The sequence below is a fragment of the Triturus cristatus genome, chromosome 4_1 (genome assembly GCF_964204655.1).
Source record: "Triturus cristatus chromosome 4_1, aTriCri1.1, whole genome shotgun sequence".
NCBI classification, from domain to species: Eukaryota; Metazoa; Chordata; class Amphibia; order Caudata; family Salamandridae; genus Triturus; species Triturus cristatus.
In genome coordinates this window covers 1,335,619,289-1,335,647,037 of record NC_140585.1, presented here as the reverse complement: position 1 = coordinate 1,335,647,037, position 27,749 = coordinate 1,335,619,289, and the positions used below count along the sequence as shown (strand labels likewise).

General features: G+C 45.3%; 1 protein-coding gene across 11 annotated transcripts in view; it reads left to right on the top strand.

Moving 5' to 3' along the window:
* PDE4DIP (phosphodiesterase 4D interacting protein) overlaps positions 1 to 27,749 on the top strand; it is a 1,321,554-nt gene that overhangs the window by 980,973 nt on the left and 312,832 nt on the right. For 8 of the 11 annotated variants that reach the window (XM_085654823.1, XM_085654821.1, XM_085654820.1 and 5 more), the window contains 2 exons: positions 6,315 to 6,550; positions 23,041 to 23,092. In XM_085654823.1, the coding sequence (XP_085510949.1) occupies positions 6,315 to 6,550; positions 23,041 to 23,092 (288 nt within the window). The remainder of the gene's footprint in view (positions 1 to 6,314; positions 6,551 to 23,040; positions 23,093 to 27,749) is intronic. The other 3 variants (XM_085654822.1, XM_085654818.1, XM_085654817.1) reach the window with 1 other exon arrangement.

The window sequence follows — 27,749 nt, the reverse complement described above, 5'->3', positions numbered from 1 at the left end:
TGGGAATTGTGCAATTCGGGGGGGTGGAGTTGGGGTGAGTGGGGTAGATATCCGGGACGACATTCAAGGTCAAAGATTGTGTTTGTATTGTTTATAAAAAAGTAAATTGCGGTCATACCAATGTATAACTTGATGCTGCAGTGGCCTCTGGGGTACAGAGCCCTGCGTATATTGTGCAACTGACAATAAAAATCTGTTTTAAAAAATAAAAATGACAACAGGATTTATTTCAATCTGCTTACACTGAGTTGAACTCGGTTTATGGAATTACATTCACAGATCAACAGCTAATGTTTATTCAAAATGAGTTCTCCCAGGAAAGTATCAGAATAAAAAAAGTGATGCAGAAAACGAGCTTTAAAAGTTAGTATTTTACAAAGCGCTAAAAGTGCAGCTGAACGTTTGACCCAATAGGGCTGCTTTCGAATATCTATTTTAAACCATCAGCATCCCAACCAATAAATGCCAGCCATTCAGTGGGAGTTCTGCGGTTTCTGCCTTCATAGAAGGCACAGTATGTAGTGGTTTTGTTGTATCTCTCACTTTCTCTGTCTGTTCATGTGGTTTACCAACATTTTTGCATAGTAAAATCCCCTTAAAATTGATTAACTGTATACTAAATATAGTTCAGCCCTGAAATGCATTCAAAATTTGTATTGGGCACTGAAACTATTGTAAATGTAATATTGAATCAAGGATAATATGATTAAACTACACATCCATTAAACTCACCTCCAATTTGGAGGCTAACTTTCTCAATACGACATCCACGGGACAGTCTCTCTTGCCCTTTTCACCTTCACCAGAAAATAGCATATTTTTAAGGAGTTTTAAATCTCCAAACACCAATAATTTTATCTTTGCCAATCTATTTTTGAAATATTCACAACTATCTCATTTATATGATACCACCACCCTCAGAATGGCAGGTGTGGATTTCTTGAGATCTCATAATCTCAGAACACTCCATAACTTTTTGAATGAAAGATCATTAATTACACATAGATGTAAGAGACCTCACCTCAATTAATAATTAGAGCCTTTGTCAGGGTGAAACACAAAATACACTAAATAAACATGTGCTTAAACCCCTCTTAGCTTGGCACAAAGAAGTCAAGCTTAACTTAGAGGCAATGTGGAAAGTATTAGTGCAGTACTCACACAACAATGAAGGGAAAAAAGAACACAAGAACTATTTCAACCTAATTTAGAAAAACAGAGTAAATTCTAATTGATAAAATGACACAATAATGACAAAAAAATCCAGGCAGTACAACTGGAGTTATGCGTTTTTTAAGTTTGAGGTCAAAATAGACCCAAAAACTGCACAGCTCCGACTGTGGGTATGTGGTATTGCTGGACTGATACAAAGGCATAAGTTCAGACGTACTGCCGGATTCAAGACCGTGTTCTTCCCGCTGGCAGATTTACCTTCTGACTTTGATTCAAATACTGCTGGGTGCGACTCTGTAGGGCTCTGCGTCTTGCGGCATCAGATCCAGTTAAACCTTCAGTTAGGCAGAGAGAAATGCCGTTTGACTCCTTAGGTAAAACACTCCCACTGAAGCCAACAGAGGGGATCAGGTCAGATCCATTTGGGTCTGGTCGGCTGGACAGTTACAGGGAAAGGGCTTTGGAAGCTTGTTGTGTCCCTGTATTTCAAACAGGAGGTTAGCCAACAGACCCATGAAATAACTTCTGGGGTTCTGGGTTCATTGCAAACTGGTCCAGTCTTCCTTCAAGATTCAGACAGCAAGGACATCCTTCTTCTGATATTCACATGTTCTGGGGTGTTCTGGGAAAGGTACTGGGTATACAACATGTATGCCCCAGTGCCAGCCTATGGGTGGGTTAAACTCCTGCCCATCTACTAACCAATGGAGGAAAGTTCCCAGAAGTGATCCTGCCAACTTTGCAGCACTTCCGGTATGTTTTACTGTACGCAATCTCATAATGCTCCCTCTTTATATTAAACCAATACGGCGTAACCTTTCTTCCCTTGGGCAGAGCACTGGGCACACCCCTGAGGTGTGTCCTCTTGGAGTGGGGAACTTCCTCTTCAAACCAGTTCTGGACCAGGTTTTTCTCCCACTGGGACTGATGCCACTCTGGCAGCTTGGACTATGGCAGGGGCAGACTTAGGCATGAGTTACATCTGCCTGTGACAGTGGATGCTCCTTTGAAGCTTTCACACTTGTTTGGCACACCCCAGGCCATCCTGTCAGTAGGAGGTCACCTCCTCAGTCAAGGCCCTTTTGTCCCCTTTCCTGCAAGCCGTTCACACCTCTCATCAGGCTGCTAGACGAGACTGGGGATTTACTCTGAAAAAGCTGCTAGAGGCTTTAGGGAGGAAAATGCCAACTTTCTAGAGTTGTGTTTTCAAAATAGTAATTCAAGTCCAACTTTCCCATTAGATTGGATTTAAAATTATTATTATCTTGAGTCCTTGAATCATTGTTGTAGCTATTACCAAACTGAAGTTATGCATTGTAAGGTGATATTAGGGGAGAGAATGTGGCCTAATGGCTAGGGTGGTCGACCTCAAATCTGGGGAACTGGGTTCGAGTCTCAAAATCCTGTGATTCTGGACAAATCACTTAGTCTCCCATGCCCAACAAAAAATTAATGTGTCCTTATGTATACGCAACTGGTACTCATGTAAAGCGCCCTGATACCTGATACTTTTGGATCAAGTTTGCTCTATGAAAAACTCAGAGAAAAAATTAAATATATAATATAATCCAGTGATTTTCTAGGAAAGAGCTATCAGAACAGTTAAAACTTTAGATATACATGTTCTATTTTTTAAATACCATGCATCCTGCCTATGGACATTGAGCGTCTACTGTAGGGGTGATTTATGGATATTAAAAAGGGAGGTTTGGGCCTGGCAAAAGATTTATTTTGCCAGGTCATAATGCCAGTGTAAAAACTGCACCACAGGCTGCAGTGGCAGATCTGAGACAGATTTTACAGTGCCATTTCAGTGGCTGGCATGAATGCTGCAGTCCTTATTAGCAGCTCATTTACAGGCCCTGGGTACTTGTCCTACTCAGTGGTCGAAGTGCATTAAAAAAACTGAAGGAAACGGTGATGCTATGCGCAATGGGAGTGGGGTGAGTGAACATGGGGGCAGGGTCAAAGGCATGGCTAAAAATATTCTTTAACTTTTTGGTCTTTCACCTTCTGGTAGCTACATACAAAATAACACACAGCTCAAATGAAAAATAAATGCAATTTAAGTTAATCAGTGGAAAATGCAATATTGTACATTATGAAACCTCTATTAGTTAATGCACTGCAGAGGTCTGTGTGTGCAACCAGAGTGCCAGAGAACTGGATCCTTGCTGGTGCTCTGGAGAATAGTGACTTCTGTATGCTTAGTGCCACATGGTCCCAATCTGTGACAAAAGCCTTGTGAACATAAAAGTCATTATTATAAACTTGCATCACACCCAGTAGTAGATAGGCTGCTATTAAATGCGCAAAAAGGTTTAAGATAAAAAAAGTGCTTCCAAAAAATAGATTTTAGTAATCCCCATGCTTTTTCGTAGTGCAATTACTTTTATGACTGTCCTTTAAAAGCACACACTTCACAGTTTAGCTGGTAACTCCCTTGCAATACCACTCATAAACAATAAATTTGTGTCATCAGGAAGCTTCAAATGATTCCATTAATTAAAGTCAATATTATCTTCCAAACTCCCTTTACATAGGCAAGTTAACCAGTTGCGCAGATTTACATTTCTTTCAAGCAGCAGACACTCTGGCAAGAGGGCTTGTTTAGCTGTCTGCCCTTCCCTCAGTTTCTCTGCACAGGAGACTTCCTGCTTTTAGAGTCAGATTGGGACCAAAGTTTCGCCAGGGCACCCAAAAAATAAAGTGGCCCACATTTGTGCATTACAAAATGTTGTGAAGTATTGCATGTTTAGTATCATAGGGCTAACTTTTGAGTAACTTTATGGTAGCTTAAGTTTTCATAGCTTCTAGAGCTAGTAATATCGGTCAGGGCTGAAAACGTCATTATTCCACTGCATCTCATCCACTGGTCTCCTGGCACTCATCTTCAGGTCCATAAATCTCTCTTCACTAATGTGTCCCTGATCCACCCCCTCAGATCCATGACTCCTTCCTGGCCATTATGTACTAAAGCTCCTACTTTTTAGTATGAATCCTCACTTTCCACTGGCCAACAGGTCACCAGAGGGTTATGCTCTTCCTTAGCTCTGGCTTCTATTTGCTCCCAAGGGCATGATGCCCTACTCAGTCAAAGACAGTGGGGCTCTTGTTCATCATCATTTGGTCTAAAGACTACCAATTCCCCTTCAGGAACCTTAAGCTCATTTCAACCCTCTGGTCCCCTGCTGCTCCAGCTCAGCCTCACATCCCTCAGACTCCTCCTCACACTGAGATGGCAAGAGTCTTCTGCACACTTTCATATGCCTTTGCAATCCTGCTCAATTCTCATGTCCGCTCATATCCCCCTTCGCCCTTAGGCACTCTACTTCTTGCTCACTCTTGCCAGAACCGCCTACTGACTTCCATGTCAGTGACTATGATCACCCTGAAATTCTCTGAGGCGTCTGTTTTCTCTCAGCTCAATTGATGCTCTGCGAGACGATGGCCATAAAGTTCCCACTTACCACTAAATCTATAAAACTTCTGCACAATCCTGAGCCCTGAAGGCACCTACTCCCTCTTAGGTTCCCAGCAAATGCCCTATTCAATTTAGCTCCTTGATGCTCCAGCTTACACTCAGATAGCTAAGTGTCCAGACTGAATCTTATTTTGAAGAGGGTCCTGCTAACTGCAGTTTCAAGAGACTCCTGCTCACCCTTATTAACCTCACCTCCCCTAAGACCTCTCACTCTTAGGTGTCTGAGGTTCTAGTTCACCATGTGGATCACTGCACAATCATGACAGACGAGGGAATAGGTGTTATGTATTTATTTAATTATACCTATTCCATCGTCTGTTGACTTCAAACCCCTCCCACCTCACCCCCCCCCCCAAAGCTTCTACCTGTGCCGGCCGCCACTGCAAGATATACACTGTTGGCAGCCAGCTCCAGAATTGCCTCTGGTCATCATAGTGCAACCCACAGTTATCACTCACGGGCATGCCACCTAGCCACATTAAACATTTTTTACAGAAAAAAAGTGTATCTCTTCATACTTTCATATTAAAATAACCAGTTTAGTGTTGCGCATTGCAAATGAGTAAAGACACCCCCTAAAAGGTTTGAAAATACTTTCCTGCTCTCCAGTAGGGCCCCTAAAGTTGATAGGCTGCCAAGCATGGACGCAAGAGACCATCCCGGCTGGACTCCCCATTGAAAAGGAACAAGTGAGGACCTGGCTGATTCCATCTGCACACACTGACACCAGCACCTAAGAGGAAAACCGTCCCAGAGCTCGTGCTCGGAGAGGATGGAAACACTCGTTTGTGTATTGTGCTGTCTCCAGACCCCTCAGACACCAAAAATGTTTCCTGGCACTGACAACAAGCTATGGCCACAGGGGTGGTTGAGATTCCTAGAGAAGAGACCGTTTTAGTACTGGGACTTCTTATTAGTGCAATTGTTGCTCTAAACTGTATAGTCTTATCAGGAGTTCTGTAAGAATGATTGCTCGAGATGTGACAGCACATTACAGTTTTATTTAAAGATCCCCTCATAACATGGAGTAACAACTTGCAGATATCCTCCAACAATTACAGTAAACTTTCTAACATTTCTTCCAAACATAAAATAGCTATTTGTTGCTTGTCTTGAGCACATTTAGATGCCTAAACCCCCATGAAATGTGGGGTATCCTTTTCTTTATTCCCTTGGTTTCACTTTCTCCTCCCTGCCGTTGAAGTAGTTTAGTTTAAACACAAGGCAAACTTTGGTAAATTATCCAAAGTTCTATGTTTTGTTTGTGTGCACAAGGAGCACCCCTTTCTGTCACTTTTGCTACACCTGATGAAGATCTACTGGCACTAAACCACATAGGTTCAATTTTCCACAAGGGTAAGTGGATTTGTGTTCGTAAAAACTCGTGATTCCGATTTTACAAATGCAAATCTAACATTTTTGTGATGCATAGGTTGGAAAAACGTTTAGTGGATAAAACTCAATTTTTTTTTTACTTTTGCAAAAAAATTTAAACTCCTGGTTTCTTTTTTCTTCTGTTATTTTTTATACTTAGCCTAGAATTAGTAAACCATGTTATTTGTATATCAGATGCCTAAATTCAATATTGTGGTACAACAGTGAATGTTCTGGTGGTCAACCTAATCTAAGTTTTTTTTTCTTTCGTCAATGTCTTTAGGAAATATGACTCTCTGATCCAGGCACAAGCCCGTGAACTGTCTTTATTGCGTCTTAAAATAAGAGAAGGGAAAGGCGTGTGCAAAATCCTCAGCCATCATCTTGGTGACATTGTCAAGTCCTTTGAGGAGCTGCTTCGAATGAATGACATTGATTATTATATGGGGCAGAGCTTCCGAGACCAGCTGTCTCAGGGGAACCAGCTTGCAGAGAAGCTGAACAGCAGATTGAGCAGCAGTAAGTAGGACACCGATGGCATCTTCTGTCTCTCCGTACCTCACCTAATCAATTGTTTTGTATTGCAACACTTATAAAGCGCTTCATATCGTATTTTGGGATGGGTAGCACGCTACACTGTGGGAGAGTGTATTGTTGGCAGAGTGTGTTTTTATCGTGATCCAATGTGGGAAACGTTTTAGTGTTGTGAAAGAGTGATTGGAGAGGTGGTTATGTCTTGTGGCACAGTGCAAATTAGAGGAGGAAGCTTAAGAGTTAGGTGTGCAAAACATATGTTTAATTAGCTGGGTATTATAATTTGCTTTGAGCGTCCTTTGTTATGTTTCATAGTTAATATTATGCTAGAGGCAGAGGACAGGAAAAGTGGCAGGAATTACCTGGCTGGTCTTTGTTATAGGTAGGACTAACGGCGGGTGAGGGAGGTTGGGAGGCTAGAACAAATAGAGTCGCTACACAGCACTTTTTAAAGGCAGGGGGCTGCATCTCATGAGCGAATAAAGAAGTGGAAGAGTAATCAAACTTGGTAACCTGAGTAGGCACTACACTATCTTTAATCTCTTGGGCAGTAGGACATGAACGCCACGCCCATTGTGCTTTCAACCGAGCACTGTGGACGTGAAGGCTACTTCCAAGTGCCAAGAGCAGGGACTCTGGATGATCCCAGACAGGAATTAACCCACTGGCAATGGGCTGGTGCTCCCCATTCCTGCTGGGCCCAAAAGACTTTCTGGAACCTTCAGGGTCAGATAGCACGTCTTTACCTCCAATCCTGACCGGGGGGGATGGGGGTGGAGACAGATAGCCCACTAGACTCTAGGGATTTAATTTTTTGCAAAATAAGAAAGGCTATGGTCTGCCCTCCCTGTCCTTGGTCTAATCCTAAAACCCAAAGTAGAAATGCATTCTTTCTGCCACATGGTAGGCATTTCAAGAATTTTTCTCCCAATCTGCCCCATGGGTTATTTTTTTACAGAAAGAGAAACAAGTGGTACTAGCACATCCTGCCAAAGGGCCACACCCAACTCAAAGGGGCAATTCTGTCTTCCTGCTCCCCGAGAAGGCTGTTTGCGGGGCTTGAGCCCAATCTGTCGTCCTGCGGGTAGAACGCCCTCTAGACACCAGGCAAAGTATTTTTTTAAATACATTGGTACACAGGGCTTTTCCCCCAATCCTGGAGTGGACACTAAATTGTTTCTGCTCCCCGGGATGGCAGATTAGGGGGTTTCCCCCAGTTTGCACCCACAACAGGCAGCAGAAAGACCAGTAGACCCCAAAGAGGTTGTTTTTTACACAAAGGAAGAGGTGTGGCCATGCTCCCAGCCCTAAAGGGCAATTCAGATATCTGCTCAACTGCAGAGGCAGATTAAAGGGTTTGCCATCAATCTGCACCCCGAAATGGGCACAAAAAGCCCACTAGACAACAGTGATTTAGCCTATGGGGCAATAGAAAAGGGTGTGCACATCACACGCTGGCACTGAGCCATACACACACCAGAAAAAGGGAAAACTTGTCTTCTGCCCCCTGGATAGCTATGAGGGGATTTGCCTCAATTTGGCCCATGGAGGAGCAGAAAGCCCACTGGATGCCGGGAATATTTCTTAATAAAAAAATGGGGTGGCATCTGGCTCATCCTAACATCAGGCCCCACCTTCACCCCTAAAGCCTCCACAGTCTTTCTGCTCCCCTTGAGACTACAGCATTCAAATCCCATTGGCAAGGGATGGGAAATTCGATTCTTTTGGGTATTGTTTTTACACTGGGTCAGCAGAGTGGGAATAAATCCCAATATCATCCCACTTGCCATGCTGAATGGCTGCACTTTCTGGGCTTGGGTCAGCTGCCACATTGGGAAACCCACCAAATCCAAATATTTCTGAAACTAAACATTTAGAGGAGTCCAAGGAGGTATGCCTTGTGTAAATCCCACAATGTTTCTTATCCACAATGCCCTTCAAACCTCAAGCTTTCCCTAACATCACACATTGTCCATCCATTTCTGACTTAAACTTCCGGAATCCACAATAATCTAGAAAATTCCTGCAACCCAGTGTTGGACCTGGCCCTTTTTGCAGGGTCATCCCTAAACTTTTTGCCTTCCTCCTATATTTTTTCTGACCTGTTGTTGGCTGTTTTATGACTCTGGGCACCTTACCACTGCTAATCAGTGCTAAGGTGCATATGCTCTCCCTTATGAAAAGTGTATACATTGATTGGTGTCCATGTTTGGCTTATTTGGTTTACTATCAGCCCCTATTAAAGTGCACCAGGAGTGCCAGGGCTTGTAAATACAAATGCTGCTGGTGGGCTTGCAGCAATGGTTGTGCCACCCACAGAAGCGGCCTAGTAAAATGTGTCTAGGGTCTGCCACTGCAGAACCTGCGCGCGGTCTGGTACTGTCGCGCTGATTGCGCAAGTGCACCTACTTGCCAGTCCCCAAACCTTCACTTAACTACATATTAGCCACCCCTCTGGTAGGCCCAAGGGCAGGGTGCATTGTAGGTATAAGGTAGGACATGCCCTGATGTGTGTGGCATGTCCTAATAGTGAATTACAGCCATTTTCGTTTTTCACTATTGAAGGCTACCTGCTCTCCATAGGCCAGAATGGGCTGCTGGAATTATTACACTCTATAATCCCAGCGGACTCAGAGAGCATGGTAGAACGTCAAGTTTAGTATGCCTGAACTCAGAATAATAAAATACTTCTTTTAGTAAAGTTTTATTTTAATATCCTGTGTTTGTAAATACTACTTTTAGAAAGTTAGTATTTACTGACCTGGCCATTTCAGTCTGCCTTTGCTGTGTGTGTTCTGCCTAGTAACAGTAAAGGAGCAGGGCTGGGGAATTCCAGGAGACAGGCTGGCTGCCAGGTGGTGGGTAGAGAGATTACACCAGGATGGGTGGGAGGAGTACACCTTTGACTCTGAATAGACCTGTGCTCTGCCACCACAATGCCGGATCCGCCCCCTGTGGAGCGGCTGATGTCTCTGCCCTGCTGCTAAAAGGAAAGAGCAGAGTCACCACAACAAAGTGCTCCAAAACTGGACTGAGCCAGGCCCAGGCCCCCTGGCGACAAAGAACAAAATAATTGTGCTATAAAAGAAGGAGCCCTGCTCCTAAGAAATCAGATCCTGTTTGCGCCAAGAAGAAACTCTGCCTGAAGAGAAGGACCTGGGAAAGCTGCATGGAGGACTACTGTCTCTGACCTGTGAGACTGGCCTGTGGTGGGTGCCTTGCTGCAAGAAGGAGAGGAGGAAAAGACTTGAGAAGGTAAAAGACTTTTATTCAACTTGTGCTTTCAAACAATCTCCAAGGGCTTGCTTGTGAACTTGCCCCCTGAACTGCGCCCCAGGAACAGTGGGTGCTACCATTCCCCCCAGAAGAGGAGAAGCTGCTGGAAGCGATCCTGTGACGCTGACCCGTGAGGACCTTGTGCCCCTCATCTGAGCACCACAACATCTGCCACCGGGACAACGCGACGTGGGACGCTCCTGCAGGGACCCCCTGGCCGTAGAAGCTCCTGTGTAGACCTGCGACGCACTGTGTGTCTCCTACGTGAAGCTGACAGCACGATGCGCTGAAGAGATTGCCCCCGAGCTGCCCCTCCTGCTTCTGCCCGTGATCGAGTGGCCGAGACCGTCCTGAAGCACCGCCGCCCACTACTACAGAGAGACGACAACGCGACGTGGGACGCTCCTGCAGGGACCCCTGAAGCTGCTGCGATCGTCCTGGTACAAGAATTAAGGTACTGTGTGAGAGCGCGCTGGACTGGGACCCGTCCGTGGCTTTGTTCGCACCGTACTGACTTTGGAGACCCGCTACGCTGTTCACGCGTGAGGCGGGAGCTTTGGCAACCATCGTACCAGCTGTCCGAAGCGCTCCGGAGAAGTACGAGCCGTATTGCATTGAAAGTATAACACTTTGCTCACGCGAGAAGCGTGAGGTTTGGCAAGAGGCGTAACGGATGTGTACGACGCGTACCAACAAAGGTACGGTCCGTACGGTTCACGTCCCGAGTACGCGTGCTCACGCGAGAAGCGTGAGAAACGGCAAGTGACGTCCAAAACCTTGTACGAAGCGTACGCAAGGCGCTACGAAGCGCACAGAACCTCTAAAGAAGCTATTTTAAGTAGAATTTTGCCCTTTTAACATCTGTGGACTGCCTGAAAGCATTTAAAAGTAACTGGAACATTATTTAAGCAAGAGAACTGTATTTTGACAACCTGCCTGAAGAAATCTTCTACATGAAGAATTTATTTTGGATATAAGTACAGCCTTGTGTCTTGGTGTGGTGGGGTGGTGATTATTGTGTGGGATACCCTGAATGCTTAACCTAATGCCCTCTGGAATCTAGCCTGACTGCTCGTGCCACGTTACCTAGAGGGTGAGCAGGGTTTTTTTTTAAAGAGGTAATCCTACGCCCTGACTTAGAGGAAAGGGTCCCTGCTTGTCGCAAGTGCATACCTGCGCCAACCAGAGACCCCGGATTCTAACACCCAGCATTCCCCCACCTATCTCAATAAAAACACTACCCCACTTGTGTGGCACGGCCTAGCACACGCAACCCATTAGTCCTAAAACACAATGTGGAGATATTGGCAATACGGGTAGGTACGGTAATCGGTCCCGGGCTCATTTACCACCTAGGACATCATTAAAAGCCCAGACATCTCTGAAAACCAGACATCCAGCGAAGTCCTACATAGTGTGCTTTGCACGGATACCGCAGTTTTCTTACCCACAATTCTCTGACAACCTCAAACTTTGCCTGAATTCACGTTTTCCTGCACTTCTGGGACATAATCATCTAGAATCCACAGAGAGCCACAAACTTCCTACCACCCAGCAATCCCCCACTAAATAAAAAGACTACCACACTTGTGTGGGTGGGACTAGTGTACATGACAGAAAATGGCCAAAATGCAATGTGGAGACACCAACATTTCCTGTAAAAAGTGACCTGATTTGTCAATGAGTAATAGTTATTTTATGTTGATTTGTAGTCCGTGCTAAGCACCTGTGAGGGTATCCATGCGGGTGGGATTTGCGAGTGAGAGTGAGGCTGAGCAGAGACATCTGGTTGGCTGGTGGAAGGGTATTCGACAGTTCAAAGACACCTTTTTTTTTGTAAATATTTTTTTTTAATGGCATTATAGTAATATACATCTTCAAAGAATATACAATTACACCACCCCATTTATCCATAGTTATCTTCTACAGGATGACCAAAAGTACTTTGGCAGAAACATTGCCTCCATAATATATAATACTGAATGCCCTAAGAACTTTTTAAAATACTATGTAGTAAAACTCCATGGATCAAATTATATAAATAATTCCCCACCCTGTGCACTCGCTCAATACAGATTCACATTTTGAAGGACAGCAGACACTACAAAATAAACTTGCGCTCACGGCGCCTCAGCTCCCCTATTGTTGTGGTCATCAGGACCCAGAGCGAATTCATGACGTCATTACCCCATCATACATCAGGTATGCTACACCTGGTCAGGCCCCTCGTCTGTCACAATTTCCGTTACCGGAGAGGCAGCAGAGCCAGCATTATCAAGGTCATGAATCATGGCACCCCATGCCAGCTTATCGTCTTCTAGTTTATCATCTCGTCATACTTTTTTCATGTGTGCTTATTCCACCCCAGCCCAATCCGTCATGTCTCGCAGCCAGTATACGTTACTGGGGGATTCAGGCTCAGCCATGGGATAGCAATGCGGTACATGGATATGATCAATCCAAGCTGTACAAATTTCCGACTGAGCTTTCTGTTCTTCCTGAAAGGTACCAACCCTAACAAGCATTGCTTGAGATCCCTAGTGATCTCCCACCCTGTAGCACTATGTAAATGTCTCAGTATATCGTTCCAGTAACAAACGATCCATGGGCAGCTCCATACAACGTGAAAGAAGTCCATCATTGTGAAGCCCGCACTCCTGGAGAGGTATATAGTGTATAGATTTTTGGGTGAGAGGTATGTGATATGCACAATAATATATTGAGTGAGTTTAAACCTTGGGTTGACAAAGACCTCACTCATTCCTCGATGAGTCCTAACTCATTATTCAATTGTGATTAGGAACTCACTAACCCCCTGCCATGTTGCCTCCACTCTAAGGGGAGGTCTGGCCCTGTCTGCCCGCAGGGCACGGTATAGATGGGTAATAAGTCTCTAACCACCCATCAACGCAAGCAATGTTACAAGCCTCTGTGTAGGTTAGGGGCATCTGAGAATCTTGGCCATAGGGCGCCCTGTGAAGCACTGTCTGCACCACCCTCTCCTAGAGTCTGCATACCACCCTCAACACATGAGGCATTGTCCCAGGCATTGTCACCCTGCAGTAGCAGGGACCCCAGGCACCCCAACAGAGCCTGCTAGTAGGGGTTTTTCCCAATTGGGTTCATTGTCAAACGAGTGCACAGTGTGCTGTAGATGCAATAGAAGATAGTACCGAGTTCGAGGTCATGGACCTCCATACCACCTCTATCCCAGCCTAGGCACAGCTTGAAGAGCCCCCCTCTGAAGTGCTACCCAGCACACTGGAGGTCCACCGGAAGCTTGTCAAGCTCCCAAAAGCCCTCTGGGGTATACTGTACATGGTTCCCTGCAGCACATAAAGGCACCAGGGAAGTACCACCAACAAAATGGTTGCCTCATATTCTGAACTAACCACTCTAAAGTTCTTTTAATGTGTTAATGAAGTAAATGGTGGATGGGGGCGTGGCCGAACGTCGAAGATGGCGGACGCTCTCTGATTGCGCTCTGCATACTAGCCCCTCTTTATCCTGGCCATCCTTACCTCCTGCTGGCTTTGCTGGTAGCTGCACGCATGCATGGTGTGCGCGAGTGTCTACTGTCCCTGTTGAAGCCCTCGTTTGCCTTGGTGTGGCAGACGGAGGAGGAGCCCCGGAGACTGCACTTGGACACTTCCACTGGGACTGTCGGCTCACGCGGTAGGCGCTGGGCTGGCCTGTTGCCCTTCTGACGACGGAGCTGTGCAGCCTCTGCGCATCTCCATGGCCCTTGGAGCCTGAGGGGCCGTGATCTAGCTGTTGCGGACTTCATCCGGCCCCTCGCCCATCCACAGCCGGGGCGGAGCGTCCACCTGGCAGGGGGTGCAAGCCTGCACTCGTGGCAGCCACCGTGGAAGTCTCTGGGCCAGCAATATGGGCGTAATTGAAATGGAACAGTTGCTGCGGGGCCCGGACCCGCTGAGAGGACTGGGCCGAGTGAACATCCATGTGAATGGACGCCGTGATTTCTAGACTGACAGACAGTGCAGTGGGCCCGCGCTGTCTACTGATGTGCCATCAGATGGTCTGCGGTAAGGCGGGGGGGGGTGAAGGCAGGCCCTCATACAGCGCATGGGACACTGGTTCTTTGGGGGGGCATGGAGGTCGGTCGGGCCTAGGCTACCCGTGGAGACCCTCTGTGGGAGTGATGGTGGCGCCCATAATCCACACGGTGCCTGGACTGGCAGTACAAGGGTCGGATCGGGCCTGGGCTGCCTACCCCCCACTGGATTGTGGTGGTCTCTGGGAGCTGGTCTGGTTCCCTGGGGGGACCGGCTGTGGCCCTCTTCCTCCGTGACTGTTGTCTCTAGGTGCGGGTTCCGAATTGGTCCCTTGTCTCCTGCCACTAGAGGGATATAGTCGCCTTACTGCTAACATGCCCCCGGGCCCCAATTGAACATTAACTGTCTGCCACTGACACTGCTGGGCCATGTCGTGTTGTCCCAGCCTCCCCAGTTGGCCCAGATCTGTGCCAAGATCCCTCCCCGATTCTGCTGCTGGGGTTTGACATCCACCTGACGGGGGGAGAGCGGGCCTGCTCCTGTTGCGTCATCCAGGGGGGCCTTCCTGCTAACATACTGTGAGTGCTTGAAGCAGAACAACAACCGGTGGAGCGGGCAGGTTGGGAACGCACGTAGAACCACTTGGAGGTGTGGACCGGCAACTGCAGGGAGTGGTGCAGGGACCCCCGACCTGGGTGGCAGTGTCACGGGCCTCCACTGGCTGCAGCGTAACACATTGATGGCGCCTGTCCTGGAGAGGGGGGCACGAGGGTCGATTGGGCCTAGGCTCCCCAGGAGGGTGTGTCATAGGGGTAGCTACAGGGCCTACAGAACTAACAACACCCTCACAGGCAGCACAAGGGTCGAGTCGGGCCTAGGCTGCCCAACCCCCTAACCTGCCGTTGCCTTGGAGTTCCCTGAGCTGAAGGGCCTGGGAACCGTTCAGATCTGGGTCTTTTGGTGACAACTGGCAGTAAGGGTCGCTAATGCTGTGAGAACAGAGGATATGTGCTACTGGCCACGCGGATCCAGCTCTTTCGCAGAAAGATACACATATGTGGGAAGCTGACCATTCATTTGATACCTGGCACACTCAGTCTTGCTGGCCCTTCTGGGGTTGCGGCACTTCCAGGCCTGAAGCTCAACACTCAGGGTCAGATCCAGGAAGCCCACTTCTACAGCTACTGCTTTCATCTGGCCCCAACCCTAAACAAGCGACATACAACGTGATCAGTAAAACCGATTTTCAAAGCTCTCCCCTCGGGCCCCGGATGACAAATCCACTTCACCAACAGCTCTCTATTCCCAGTTCGCAGCAGCTAGCTATGGGTCGCCTTCGCTCAGCCTCCATTCAAGATGGCCCTCATCAGGGTATGCGTCTGGAGGAGTGGGGAAACCCTCCGAACCTAACCGGGCAGAACTATCAGCAAAGCTGGACTCAGTGCTGGCTGCTGTGGACCGGATAGGCGCAGCATTGGATCATACCCAGACCTCTCATGAAGGCAGAATAAACAAGGTCACCTCTGACTTCATGCTTCTGCGAGCAGACTACCAAAAACTGTCTGACCGAGTGCAGGGGGCAGAGGTCACATTAGCAGAGCTACAACCTAAAGCCCGCGATCACACTGCAACTCTGCAGGACCTGCTCGGCCGGGGCTGCACCCTTGAGGAGAAACTAGACAACGTAGAGGGTCGCTCGCGTCGGAACAATGTGTGAGTGATTGGCCTGCAAGAGGAAACAGAGGGTCGGGATGCAGTAGGATATACAGAGACCTGGCTAAAAGAGTTGCTTTCCATCAGTGCACTGCACCCGGAACTGATACTATCGGAACGCCAGGACACAATCCATATTGCATCGACCCTCCACTCCGCCAGTCAGTTATCTGAGTCCGCCTCTCCGTCGCCTTCCAGTTCCAAAGGGGAAGCAAATTCTTTGCAGGCCTGGTCCGCTGATCTGGACTCTCCTCGCCCTCCAGACATCACACCTTAAACGTCAGACAATATTGTATAGTACAACAGATTGTATCAGCTTACGGCATATATATTGACTGCAGCTTGGTAGAGTTACACTGCTGTTTCTCAAGTCCTCACTTTGACACTCTACACCGTACACTCATGCGAAGCTATACATAATTTGGATATGCCCTAGGAGGCCAGTTATTAGCAATATGTAATCGGGGATGGGGCAGTAGGAGCTATACATCTCTCGTGCACCCCCCTACACGGTCAACATTTGACTAAGTATTATTCGCTATGGTTCGGCGCATCTGTTTGGGTCAACCCCCGGTTGGGGTTCGCTCTTCAGTATTTCTTCAATACAGGTTGAGCATTTTCATTCCCCCCCATCGCTTACGTTACCCTACACAGTGACCTGAGGCCTCTCCTGTATTTTCCACACACGGTAGCTGCCCCCTTTCCCCACTCCTTTTCTCCCTGGTGGTGGAGCCCCTGGCAGTGTTCATTCATGGCCGGGTAGACATGGGTATTCCCTTGGGCGACAGCACACATATGATCTCCTTATATGCTGACGACCTCTTATTGTACCCAAGAGGGTTCCTCGCTGTACCCCACTCGCTAGACTTTGCGCAATCACAATTCGCCATAGTATCAGGGCTGACGGTCAATGCAGCGAAATCCACCCTCTTCCCGTTCTCGCTGTCTACTCCAGATCCCAGGAGCTCACGGGGGGTGGGGGGTCCCAGTGTCATGGTGCACCGGCACATTCTGATACTTAGGTGTTCACATACATCGTGACAAAACTGATCTGTATGATGGGAACAATACTAGAGTCACCTCCTCCCTTTACCCACAGATGGCATTCTGGAGGACTCTCCCTCTGTCTATCTCGGGGAGGGTAGGCCTTGCGAAAATGGTGATCCTCCCACGTCTTCTTTATTATTTTGTGACCCAGCCTCTTTACATTCCCCCTCCTACTTTAGTAAACTTGAAGCAAAGGTCAGGGAGTTTCTATGATGGACGTCTAGACACAGGGTCTCCATTAAGAAGCTATATCTACCTGCAGGACAGGGTGGGCTAGCGATGCCCAATTTTGAGCACTATTACTTAGCGGCTCAGCTGCAATGGGCAGCTAGATGGCTAGCCTCCAGACACCTGTCAGACACTGCCACACTGCAACCACCGATGATGCTCCACACTTTGTTCAGCATGTTTCACCCTTGCGCTTAGCCAGAAGAGCGGACTCCCTACTGCTCTCCATAGGGTATAAAAGCTACCGCAGAAGCCTGTATATCACTCGTGGCACAGCCCCATATGCCCCGGCTATTCCTTTACTGGGGTCACCAAGGGGCGTGTCGTACATCACGGCAGCGGATCTCCACAGTTGGGAAACTGCAGGCACAGGGGACCTTTTTAGAGACGGCGCCATAATCCCATATACAGACCTAATCTCAGAAGATGGCCTACCCCGGTGGTAATTCTTAACACACCATGCGCTCATTGCTTCATTCTCAATCAGATGGGGTAAACTAGCAACAGAACCCCGAACACATCACCTGTTGCAGTACTTGCATATAATGGGCACAGGGGGACACTTGATACGTTGGTTTGCCTCGTCCCTTCGTCAACACACTGCAATCCCACTGACCCCCTGAAACAACGCTGGGAGGAGGATCTGGGCCGTGCCCTATTGGAGAGGGAATTGGTGGCAACACTGGAAAGCCCGACACGAGTCCCTCGCAATCAACGCTTCCGGCAGATCCAATATTTTATCCTCCATGGCGCATACCTCTCCCCCTCCCAGATAAACAAGTATTTTCGTCGCGCTGACTCTGAATGTCCCAGGTGCCACCTAACAGGTGCAGATCTGCTACACATGCTATGGTATTGCCCGTCCCTAGCTGAGTACTGGACTGACATAACGGCCATTTTAGCCCACTACACTAAACGCGTAACTCCCTTTCACTGGGAGGTGTACGTTTTGCACCTCTTCAAAAGAAGCAGGAAACATAAGGTCACCTCATGATTCCTAGACCTGGGCCTAGTCACGGCGAAACGTCTGATCACCAAAAGATGGAAAGCACCTGTGGCGCCCCATGCAGTTGCCTGGCCCTGCTTGTTTCTTAACTGGGCCAGGGCAGAGAGGGTAGCTCTACGGAGGGAGGACCTTCTGGGGCTACTCAAGTTTCCCTTAACTATAGACTGGGGGGCTATAGTGGAGGAATTACAGAAGATGGCTGCATCCACAGTAGACACTCAGGAGGAAACAGGTGCCTCATCGGTGCTAGGGCAACATGGCACTATCGCTTCTGCGTCGCCCCACAGGAGGTGTCCCCTCTCAATCCCTGCTCAACCTGGCACATCATAAGTCCCTACTGCACGCTACAAGCTACAAGCACCTGATACAACACTTTACGGCCTCAGGTCACGGGCGGTTACCCCTTTCCCTCAGTTTAATTATTTTGTCCTCATTTTGTTGTACCCTCTGCCCACTGTTCAGAGATCACATTACAGATAGACTGGCGCTGTGGTGCACAGCAGGACGGCAGAACTTACGCTAGCGTTCCCTTCCTGATGGCCTCGTGTAACTTATACCCCCATTTCTTCATACTGGAGACATTACCCACTTGCTATTGCTGTTATATCCTTCAGCACTGGGTTTGCTATTGTATTATACCCCAGTACATGGTGTCGTTGATCTTTTATTGTATTGAATTGTTAAAATTGCAAATTACAATAAACAAAAAATGAAGTAAATGGAGGATTGCTGAAATACAATATTTGCCTAATGCCACACTGTTTGGTTATGGAGGAAGACCGAATTAATCTCAGCTTTGTTGGTCTCACTTTCATCTAAATCAGCCACTAAATGGGTATCTATTCTATCCATCTCTCCCTTTTTCCTCAAATGTTAATGCTTTATTTTTAACTCTTTGTGCATCATTTTGACATTGCTTATCGAGCACTTGAGAGACAGGCGTGCTGTGCAGGTTTATAAACCCATTTAATGAATGTTAATAAGGAAACATGTGAGCACATACCTGTTAGGCCTAAACCTGAACCCCATGTACCCATCACATGCTTAGTTGGTTTCTTGGTGCACATAGTCTTGGCTGCAGTGCAGAGACACCATACACAGCCTCACCCAGAGGAAAAAATTAAAGGGAACATTGGTTGGGGTCTGTGAGGAGCACAACAGAAGGTACAGAAGGTGAAAGAAAGAGCACACGTGCTGTAAGAAAACACAAAAAAGAGAACTAAGAGGAGTTGGAGGCACAAAAAATTATGATAGAGCCCTAACGAGGGCATGAGAATACACAAACAGGTGACATAGCGCTAAAGGAAGAGTGAGAGGAAATAAGATTGAAAGAGTAATAAAAGGAGTGCAAAGGGAGTTAGAGAGCACAATAAATGAATGAAATGAGTACAATAATGAGTACAAGAACAGGAGGCAAAAGGAGCTGGACAGAAAAGGACGCCAGCGGAGAGGGGACAGAATGAGTGAGGAGGGAGCCTCAAGGCAAGTGAGTCTAGTCCAAAAGTGCCTAAAGTGGTCGGAGGACCAGTCCCAGATAAGTTCGGGGGGGGGGGCTGGATCTAGGTACCTAGGGTATTTGTGGTACTTGAGCCTGGGCTTAGCCAACTCGAAAACCTACCAAACCCAGATATTTCTGAAAACTAGGCACCCCAGGGCAAGACAGGTTTGGGTACCACAAGTGAATCCCACAGCATTTTCTTACCCATAATGCCCTGCAAATCTCTAACTTTGCCCAAAAGCATGCATTTTCCTTACATTTCAGTGATATAAACATCCACACAGCTACACAAAATTCCTAGTATGCAGCGTTTCCCCACTTGTCCCGATAACTCTAACCCACTAGTGTGGCTGGACCTAGCGCTGGAACTCCCATTGACCTTAGTTTTATTAATTCCTGTCGCATAATTATGCCAAGCCACACAAAGGTAACATTTTTATCGGGACTGGTTTTCCAGGTGATGGGAACTGCACCAGAGAAAGACTGTGCGATAGCATTGCAGGAACTGAATTATTTGGACTCCAGCCAAAATTTGTTGATACTCCTCAAGTTCTGGATGCCACCAGGGATTTTAGGAGAGGATTTTAGGTAGTCTGAGTATCGATTGTAAATGGCCTTGTAAGTGAAGCATGCTAACTTAAATTGAACTTTGGCTTCTGGGGCACGCCATTGATGGCGCTCCAGTGCAAGATATATGTGCAGAAACATTTCAGTTTCAGATGACGTCTTAAACACAGAATGTAGAACTGATGAGCTTCGCACATCTGCCAGAATGGAGTTGCCATAGTCAAGACTATGTGCATGTGTCTTATTTCCATGTTATACTCTGGTACACCAAACGTTCACCAAGTGACCCTTACCGTGCCAGAAATAATTGCCATTGCCAATCAACTGCCACAATTAAGCACTTCATACAACACAAGTGATCATGCTCATTAAACTCAATGTCCAGTTAGAACTGAATCTATCAAAATAAATAGGATTTTGTTTATATGCTGAGCCATTCTGATGCTTGGACCAGGTGCCCAAGACCAATTTGATACATTTGGTAGTTTCCCCATCAAGGGAACATTCCTTAGCAATCGCTACCTCGACGTGGTAATTTAGGATAATTTGATTATGCAATTATACCACATTTGTTTATGGTGCCCCGTCTATATTCAGTCTAAACCTGAAGATCAAGTGCTGGTCAATTGTATGGAATCTGAATGTGACTGAGAAATTGAAAAAAAATAAAGTTTTCCCAGCAACACCAATTTTACATTGATTTTTTTGATAACAGAACAAAATTCCCTATACTTAGCCTTACTTGCGAATGTAGGAGGTTACTCCAGTTCTGGACAGCTGGCCGTGTAATAACTCCTGAGATTAGAGGGTCCTTGGTTTGCACTCTAGCAGGTTCATCACAGAGCCTTGACTGACCCGAAATGCCTAACTCGTTTCCACCTGCTGACTCTGTCTGTTTTCTGGTGGCTTTCTTGTCCTTTTATGTTAATTGTTTTCAAAAGTACTTATTTATTTGATTATTTTCATATGCAAATATGAACGGCCTACCCCTTTTGTTTTTTTCCCCGTTACTAATTGGTTATTTTATGATGTTTTGTATCCAGAACACGCATCTTGCTCTCTTGTAAAGCACTCTAATGCCCTTGGGGCGGATGTATGTCGTTACAACGCACACTTTTACAACGCATGCACTTACAACGCATTTTTTACAATGCACAATCCATTACAACGCATGACATTACAACGCAGGACACTACAACACATTTTTAAAAACTACCTTTACAACGCATTTCCATTACAACGCATACTAACTTTACAACGCATACCATTACAACGCATAATATTAAATTGCATTTAAGGTAAGTATTAGATAGTATAGGGGTAAAAACTTACTATTCTAACTCCAGGGGGTGCAACAGTAGGGTAAGTGTTGGATAGTATAGGGTTAAAAATTACTATTCTAACTCCAGGGGGTGCAACAGTAGGGTAAATGTTGGATAGTATAGGGGTAAAAATTACTATTCTAACTCCAGGGGGTGCAACAGTAGGGAAAGTGTTGGATAGTATAGGGGTAAAAATTACTATTCTAACTCCAGGGGGTGCAACAGTAGGGTAAGTGTTGGATAGTATAGGGGTAAAAATTACTATTCTAACTCCAGGGGGTGCAACAGTAGGGTAAGTGTTGGATAGTATAGGGGTAAAAATTACTATTCTAACTCCAGGGGGTGCAACAGTAGGGTAAGTGTTGGATAGTATAGGGGTAAAAATTACTATTTTAACTCCAGGGGGTGCAACAGTAGGGTAAGTGTTGGATAGTATAGGGGTAAAAATTACTATTCTAACTCCAGGGGGTGCAACAGTAGAGTAAGTGTTGGATAGTATAGGGGTAAAAATTACTATTCTAACTCCAGGGGGTGCAACTGTAGGGTAAGTGTTGGATAGTATAGGGGTAAAAATTACTATTCTAACTCCACGGGGTGCAACAGTAGAGTAAGTGTTGGATAGTATAGGGGTAAAAATTACTATTCTAACTCCAGGGGGTGCAACAGTAGGGTAAGTGTTGGATAGTATAGGGGTAAAAATTACTATTCTAACTCCAGGGGGTGCAACAGTAGAGTAAGTGTTGGATAGTATAGGGGTAAAAATTACTATTCTAACTCCAGGGGGTGCAACAGTAGGGTAAGTGTTGGATAGTATAGGGGTAAAAATTACTATTCTAACTCCAGGGGGTGCAACAGTAGAGTAAGTGTTGGATAGTATAGGGGTAAAAATTACTATTCTAACTCCAGGGGGTGCAACAGTAGGGTAAGTGTTGGATAGTATAGGGGTAAAAATTACTATTCTAACTCCAGGGGGTGCAACAGTAGGGTAAGTGTTGGATAGTATAGGGGTAAAAATTACTATTTTAACTCCAGGGGGTGCAACAGTAGAGTAAGTGTTGGATAGTATAGGGGTAAAAATTACTATTCTAACTCCAGGGGGTGCAACAGTAGGGTAAGTGTTGGATAGTATAGGGGTAAAAATTACTATTCTAACTCCAGGGGGTGCAACAGTAGAGTAAGTGTTGGATAGTATAGGGGTAAAAATTACTATTCTAACTCCAGGGGGTGCAACAGTAGGGTAAGTGTTGGATAGTATAGGGGTAAAAATTACTATATTATGCGTTGTAATGGTATGTGTTGTAATGGTAGTATGCGTTGTAATGGAATGCGTTGTAAAGGTAGTTTTTAAAAATGCGTTGTAGTGTCCTGCGTTGTAATGTCATGCGTTGTAATGGATTGTGCGTTGTAAAAAATGCGTTGTAAATGTAGTGCGTTGTAAAAGTTGCGTTGTAAAGGTTGTTCCCCCCTTGGGGCAAGTTCTCGCTGTAGAAACCCGCAAAAATAAAACACATGAAATAAATAAAACACTTTCTCGACCAGGAGCTTGTGAGATAGATGCTATATGACGACTCAATCAGGTGTCATGACATCCCTTCTGAATGCTTTGTGCGTATTTGCCATTTGCTGTACACGTTATGGTCTCTTGAATGTGTTTTCTATTTGACTCTCTTTATTCTATGATTCATTTGTATTATTGTATTGATAACTCAATAAAACGATCAGATAAAAAAATATGTTGAATGAGCAGAGTTTCCAAATGCATTAACTCATGTTAATGTAGAATATTCGATTCTTTTTTTCAGAGGACCGCTGTGACGTGGATGATAACTCTGGGTATGAACTTCTGTCTCGAACGTAAATGGGCATTACATTCACAACCTATTTCCCCATTGTTTGACCCCTTGCTTCTTTTATATGTTACTTCCTGCTACTATTTGAGTACCTTCTTCTGTTTGCCTTCCTGCTTGGGGCTGATCTCCTGCTCATGTTTGACTGCCTGCCTGCGCTCGCCCCTGACTTTGCTTATAATTAACATCTGCCTTCTGTCTGTCCTCGAACAAATGTTTGACTGCCTGCTTGAATGAAATGCATTGTTACGTTTCCCCAGTTCTCTTTGGTCAACCTAAACAGTATGAATCATTCTATTACAACTCTTGAAATTTTTTTATCTGGTGCAGAACACGCTAACTTTGCATGTAATGCAGCAAACACTAAAATATGTTTGTTTGTCGACTGGAAACAATCTGTTAATGGTAATAAAGGTAAGAGCCACGGCCCTACTTTGCCATAACTTGGACTAAATTACTTTTTTCATTGTCCGTTTCACAACGGTATTCGGACTTTGGCACGCGTCCAGTATACCTAGGGAAAGGGCCGGTCTTTAAGCGTGGGCTATCTGGGCCCAGGCCTAGGGCGCCAATTTTCTGAGTGGCTTTGATTTGATTTGAGTGGCGCAAGGAGCTGTGTGCATTAAGGTTATGCCAGCAACAGCGCCCTTCTCATCTTGCTCCAGCCTTGTGCTTGTCCCTGCCTGTTCGTTTCTGTCTGATTTGCCAGTTTAAAGTGGCTTTAGTCCTTCATTATTATTCAGTGGGCTATGTTTTTAACACCCCTTTGGCCCCCTTCCTTGCCCTCCCTTCCACCTCTGACACCTGCTGGAACGCATCAATAAAACCATCTTCTGGAGAAGTGTGGCTCAATGGTTAGAGCGGCAGACCCTGATGCAGAGGTCTGGCCCGGGACCAGGGTTCAATTCCCGCCTCGTGGGTCTTGGGCTCAATTTCCTCGGACCTGTTAATTCTCGCCTCGGTGCCTATTATAATCATGGGTCCCACTCTGCAACTCTGGGCAATAGCTTGCTTAATCTCCACAACGGCCCCAACAGCGCTGGGATGCCTGGCTTCACCTTGGGGGTGCCCAGGAGTGGACATTTCACAGGGAAAGTCAGGAAGGGTTCCACAGCGGTATGAGTAAAAAGCCCCAGGACACCCTAGGCTAACAGTGCGCTATACAAGTACAACACATTTACATTCTGCGTGAGGCAGCTAAGCTTTTGGTGATTTAGGTGAGCTGGGGGTGGCCCGGGGATGTTTATATTCAGGGACTCACTCGTCCCTGCTCATCCATGATCTGACCAGTGAACACAAATGGGACAACGTGCTACCTTATTTAATTCACTACAATCAGCAAGGGTACCACATTTCTCTCCGCCTTGCCCAAGGAGCTATCTTAGCTAGGCTGTCTCCGCCTATGGACATTATGCCGTCTGCACTGCAGCACTTAAGTAAACCGTGCTGAAGTAGTAGGTGGCGAAAATGCCTATGGGCACGGCAGCAAGGGAGGACCCCCCCCCCAAAAAAGAAAATAAAGACAACAATCACAGAGGGCAAATATGGCTCTCAGGGGGTGTTGTATTTTTCCCCAGGTGAAAGTCCAAATCTTTCACAACATACCCCTGTTGTGTCATGTTTTATTCAAGTGGCATAATGGCAAGAGCTACCAACATTTTCAACTGGGTACGAGGTTAGAATCCCGGCGTCGGCTCAACATTCTGTGATTTTGAGTAAATCACATAATCTCCCTTTGCCTAGAACAAAAAATCTGACCTTGTGTTATGTAATCTGGTGCGCATGTACAATCCTCTAATGCCCCAGGGCCAGATTCACTCTACATAACAAGCACTGGCAAAGCTAATAGGTTTCGCCTTTAATATGCAGGTGCAGTGCTAGCTGCTGGCTTTGCTAATGGTTGTTTGCTTGCATTACGTTATGTGAAAAAGCTTTTGAAGAATGCTGACCAATGTAGTACAGACTTTAGTGTGTAATTGTATTAAGTTGTTACTGGACATTGAGAAAGGAAATACATTATTATGGACACATAACATACAAAATTAAAAACTGCAATTCTACATTAGCATTATATAAAGAGTAGACAAAATATTGTTTAATATAATACCTTGATTTCATAGTGTTAGAGATCTATCTTTTTCTGGAAAATATTGTGATCAGCATATACATCTGTAGTTTGAATTCATATTCAAGTTTTATACATTTCTGAACATATGGGAGGAGATGTGGCTTAATGGCAGGGTTGTTGAGTTTGGAACATGGGTAACCCGGTTCTAAACCCTAAGCTCAACATCCTGTGATTCCGTGCAAATCACAATTACTTGGCATAACATGGTCAGGTTTGCACTATTAAAAAACTGAACGAAAAGTGTATTTTACAGTGCTCAAGCGAATATTAGTTAAATATTACCTGCTAGGTATTAGCACACATTCATGTGGTTAGAACCCAAGTAACAACTACATTGCTATCTGATAAAGTTTGTAAAAACAACATGTTAGATTCCTTAGAAAGCAAGTGATGACTTCTAAAACAAAATGTCCCTCCGATCTAGTGAAGTTTCTCAAAAAATTAGAGTACTTTACTGCCTGAATGGTCTGGATTTCAGACTAATGGCAGCCACTCGTAGCTCTTACAACATTTGCATTTCACAACTCTCAGTGCTGAAGCTTCAGACACAAAGGTGCCTGCCAATAAAACAAGCACTGCTACCATTTGAGAACAGTTGTACTTCCCTGAAACTTCAGCTTACACACAGTTCTGGCTTTGTTTGTGTAATAGCAATGGTATACTAGTACCATTAGCGAATGATTTGAGGACAACCTCTGTGGGTGCCTGGAATTACACTGAGGAGCGCCGTAAAACATTTTATTAAGCTCACTTTGAAAGCAAAATTGTTTGTTGTTAGGTAGCAGTGTTTTCTAAATGTAAATCAATACAAAATAAAAACGCCTCTAATACAGAAAATTGTTTAACTGAATTCTGTTTTGTGACCCTGGCGGCTTCCTTTGTTACAGAGAGGCGTTTTTTCTCCATCTATTATGAGCAAATGCTGCAAGAGCAACGTCAGAGACTGGCTAGAATAACATTAACAAGAATAAATAAATCAGATGATGAATAAAAGTGATTTGCCCAGGACCATAAGTTCTTATCTAACGGGAAAGCCATTAAAAGAACTGTGACACCCCTACTCCATGGGGAGCACAATCTGCATTCCTGTTTCGTATAAATGCTCTCACTTTGAAGTTTGCAGAAAGCAAAGTAAACACCAGGTTCCTTCGAAGACACAGCTTGACATTTACCCTCTGTCTTTGAGTGCACAGGAAAAGTGATGAGATAATAACAAATTTATAGGCCTGTTTATGGAAAAGGAGCTCTCAGAAGAACACTGGCAAATAAGGTTTTGCCATCGAGAGGACAAACCGAACCTGGAGAGCCTAAGCTAGCAAATGGAAAGTAAGAAAATGTGAATTACAAACCACAATGCCAATGGCAAGCAACGGGCAGAATGCATTCCCAGGTCAACTTTCTGAAACTCCCCAAGATGTCTTTCGTATACTAGGCAGCTGCTCTGTCTGGTAGGCTGTGACCTAAAAACTGCACACAAAAAACATTTGGTCAGGGTTGGATGACAATGACATTTTGGCAGGTTGCTCCTGCTCCATAATTACCTTTTTGTAAGCTTTGGTATCGTCGGCAAACATTGAAAACCTGTTCCACAACTAATTGCTGTAAAATTAAATATTTCCCCAAACTTTAAAAAATGTAGAAATAAAGGAAGGAATACAACCGATCCATTTTCAGCTGCAGCAGGCACATAAAAATAAAAAAGAAATCAAATCAGCACACCACACTACATTAAAAGTTTATGTACCAGTTTCATTAAAAACATACATCTGCAAATTTTTGGGTTACTAAAATAGGACATTTTAATATGATATATAATATAATGTAATCATTTCAATATGATATATATTATTTAGGTTTTCAATTATCTTTATTTTGATTGCAAAAACACAGACGAAATTGATTTCAAGTAATCCATCGCGTAATCGTAAACATACAAAACACTAGTATTAATAGCACAAAATGCAGTCAAAAATAATCTGGAGAAGTTTGCATTTTTTAGCGGTATACATATATCTCCAGTTCGTTTATGATCCTATGTTCGAAGGTCAAAGAGGTATATTACAACAACAATATCTAATCAGCCGTAACAAGCATTGGCGAAAGCCAATTGGTTTCACTTTGCCAATGCTTTGTAGTCACCACTGTTGACTTTGCCAAGGCTAGATGCTTTATAATAGCCCCACACTGGCAAAGCCAACTGCAACAACCATCCATCATGAAAGTGTATTTCTTATACTTTCAAGATGATGTGTCACACAATGTGGCATGATGCAATGCGGTGGCCATCTTCAAAGTGTTGATAAAAATACATTCATACTTCCAAGATTGCTGCAACATTGCATGAAAATCATGTTTTCTTACTTTAAAGATGGCCTCTAGTTTATCTTAAATCTCGTAAGGAGCGCACTCTCATAGAGGCTATTTACTCCTCTAATGACTCCTTTTTATATAAAGACCAAGAAATATTAAATGAGTTTAAGCTCTTCTATCAAAATCTTTATACTCCAGAATCCCCTCCATCCTCCTCTGCCATTCA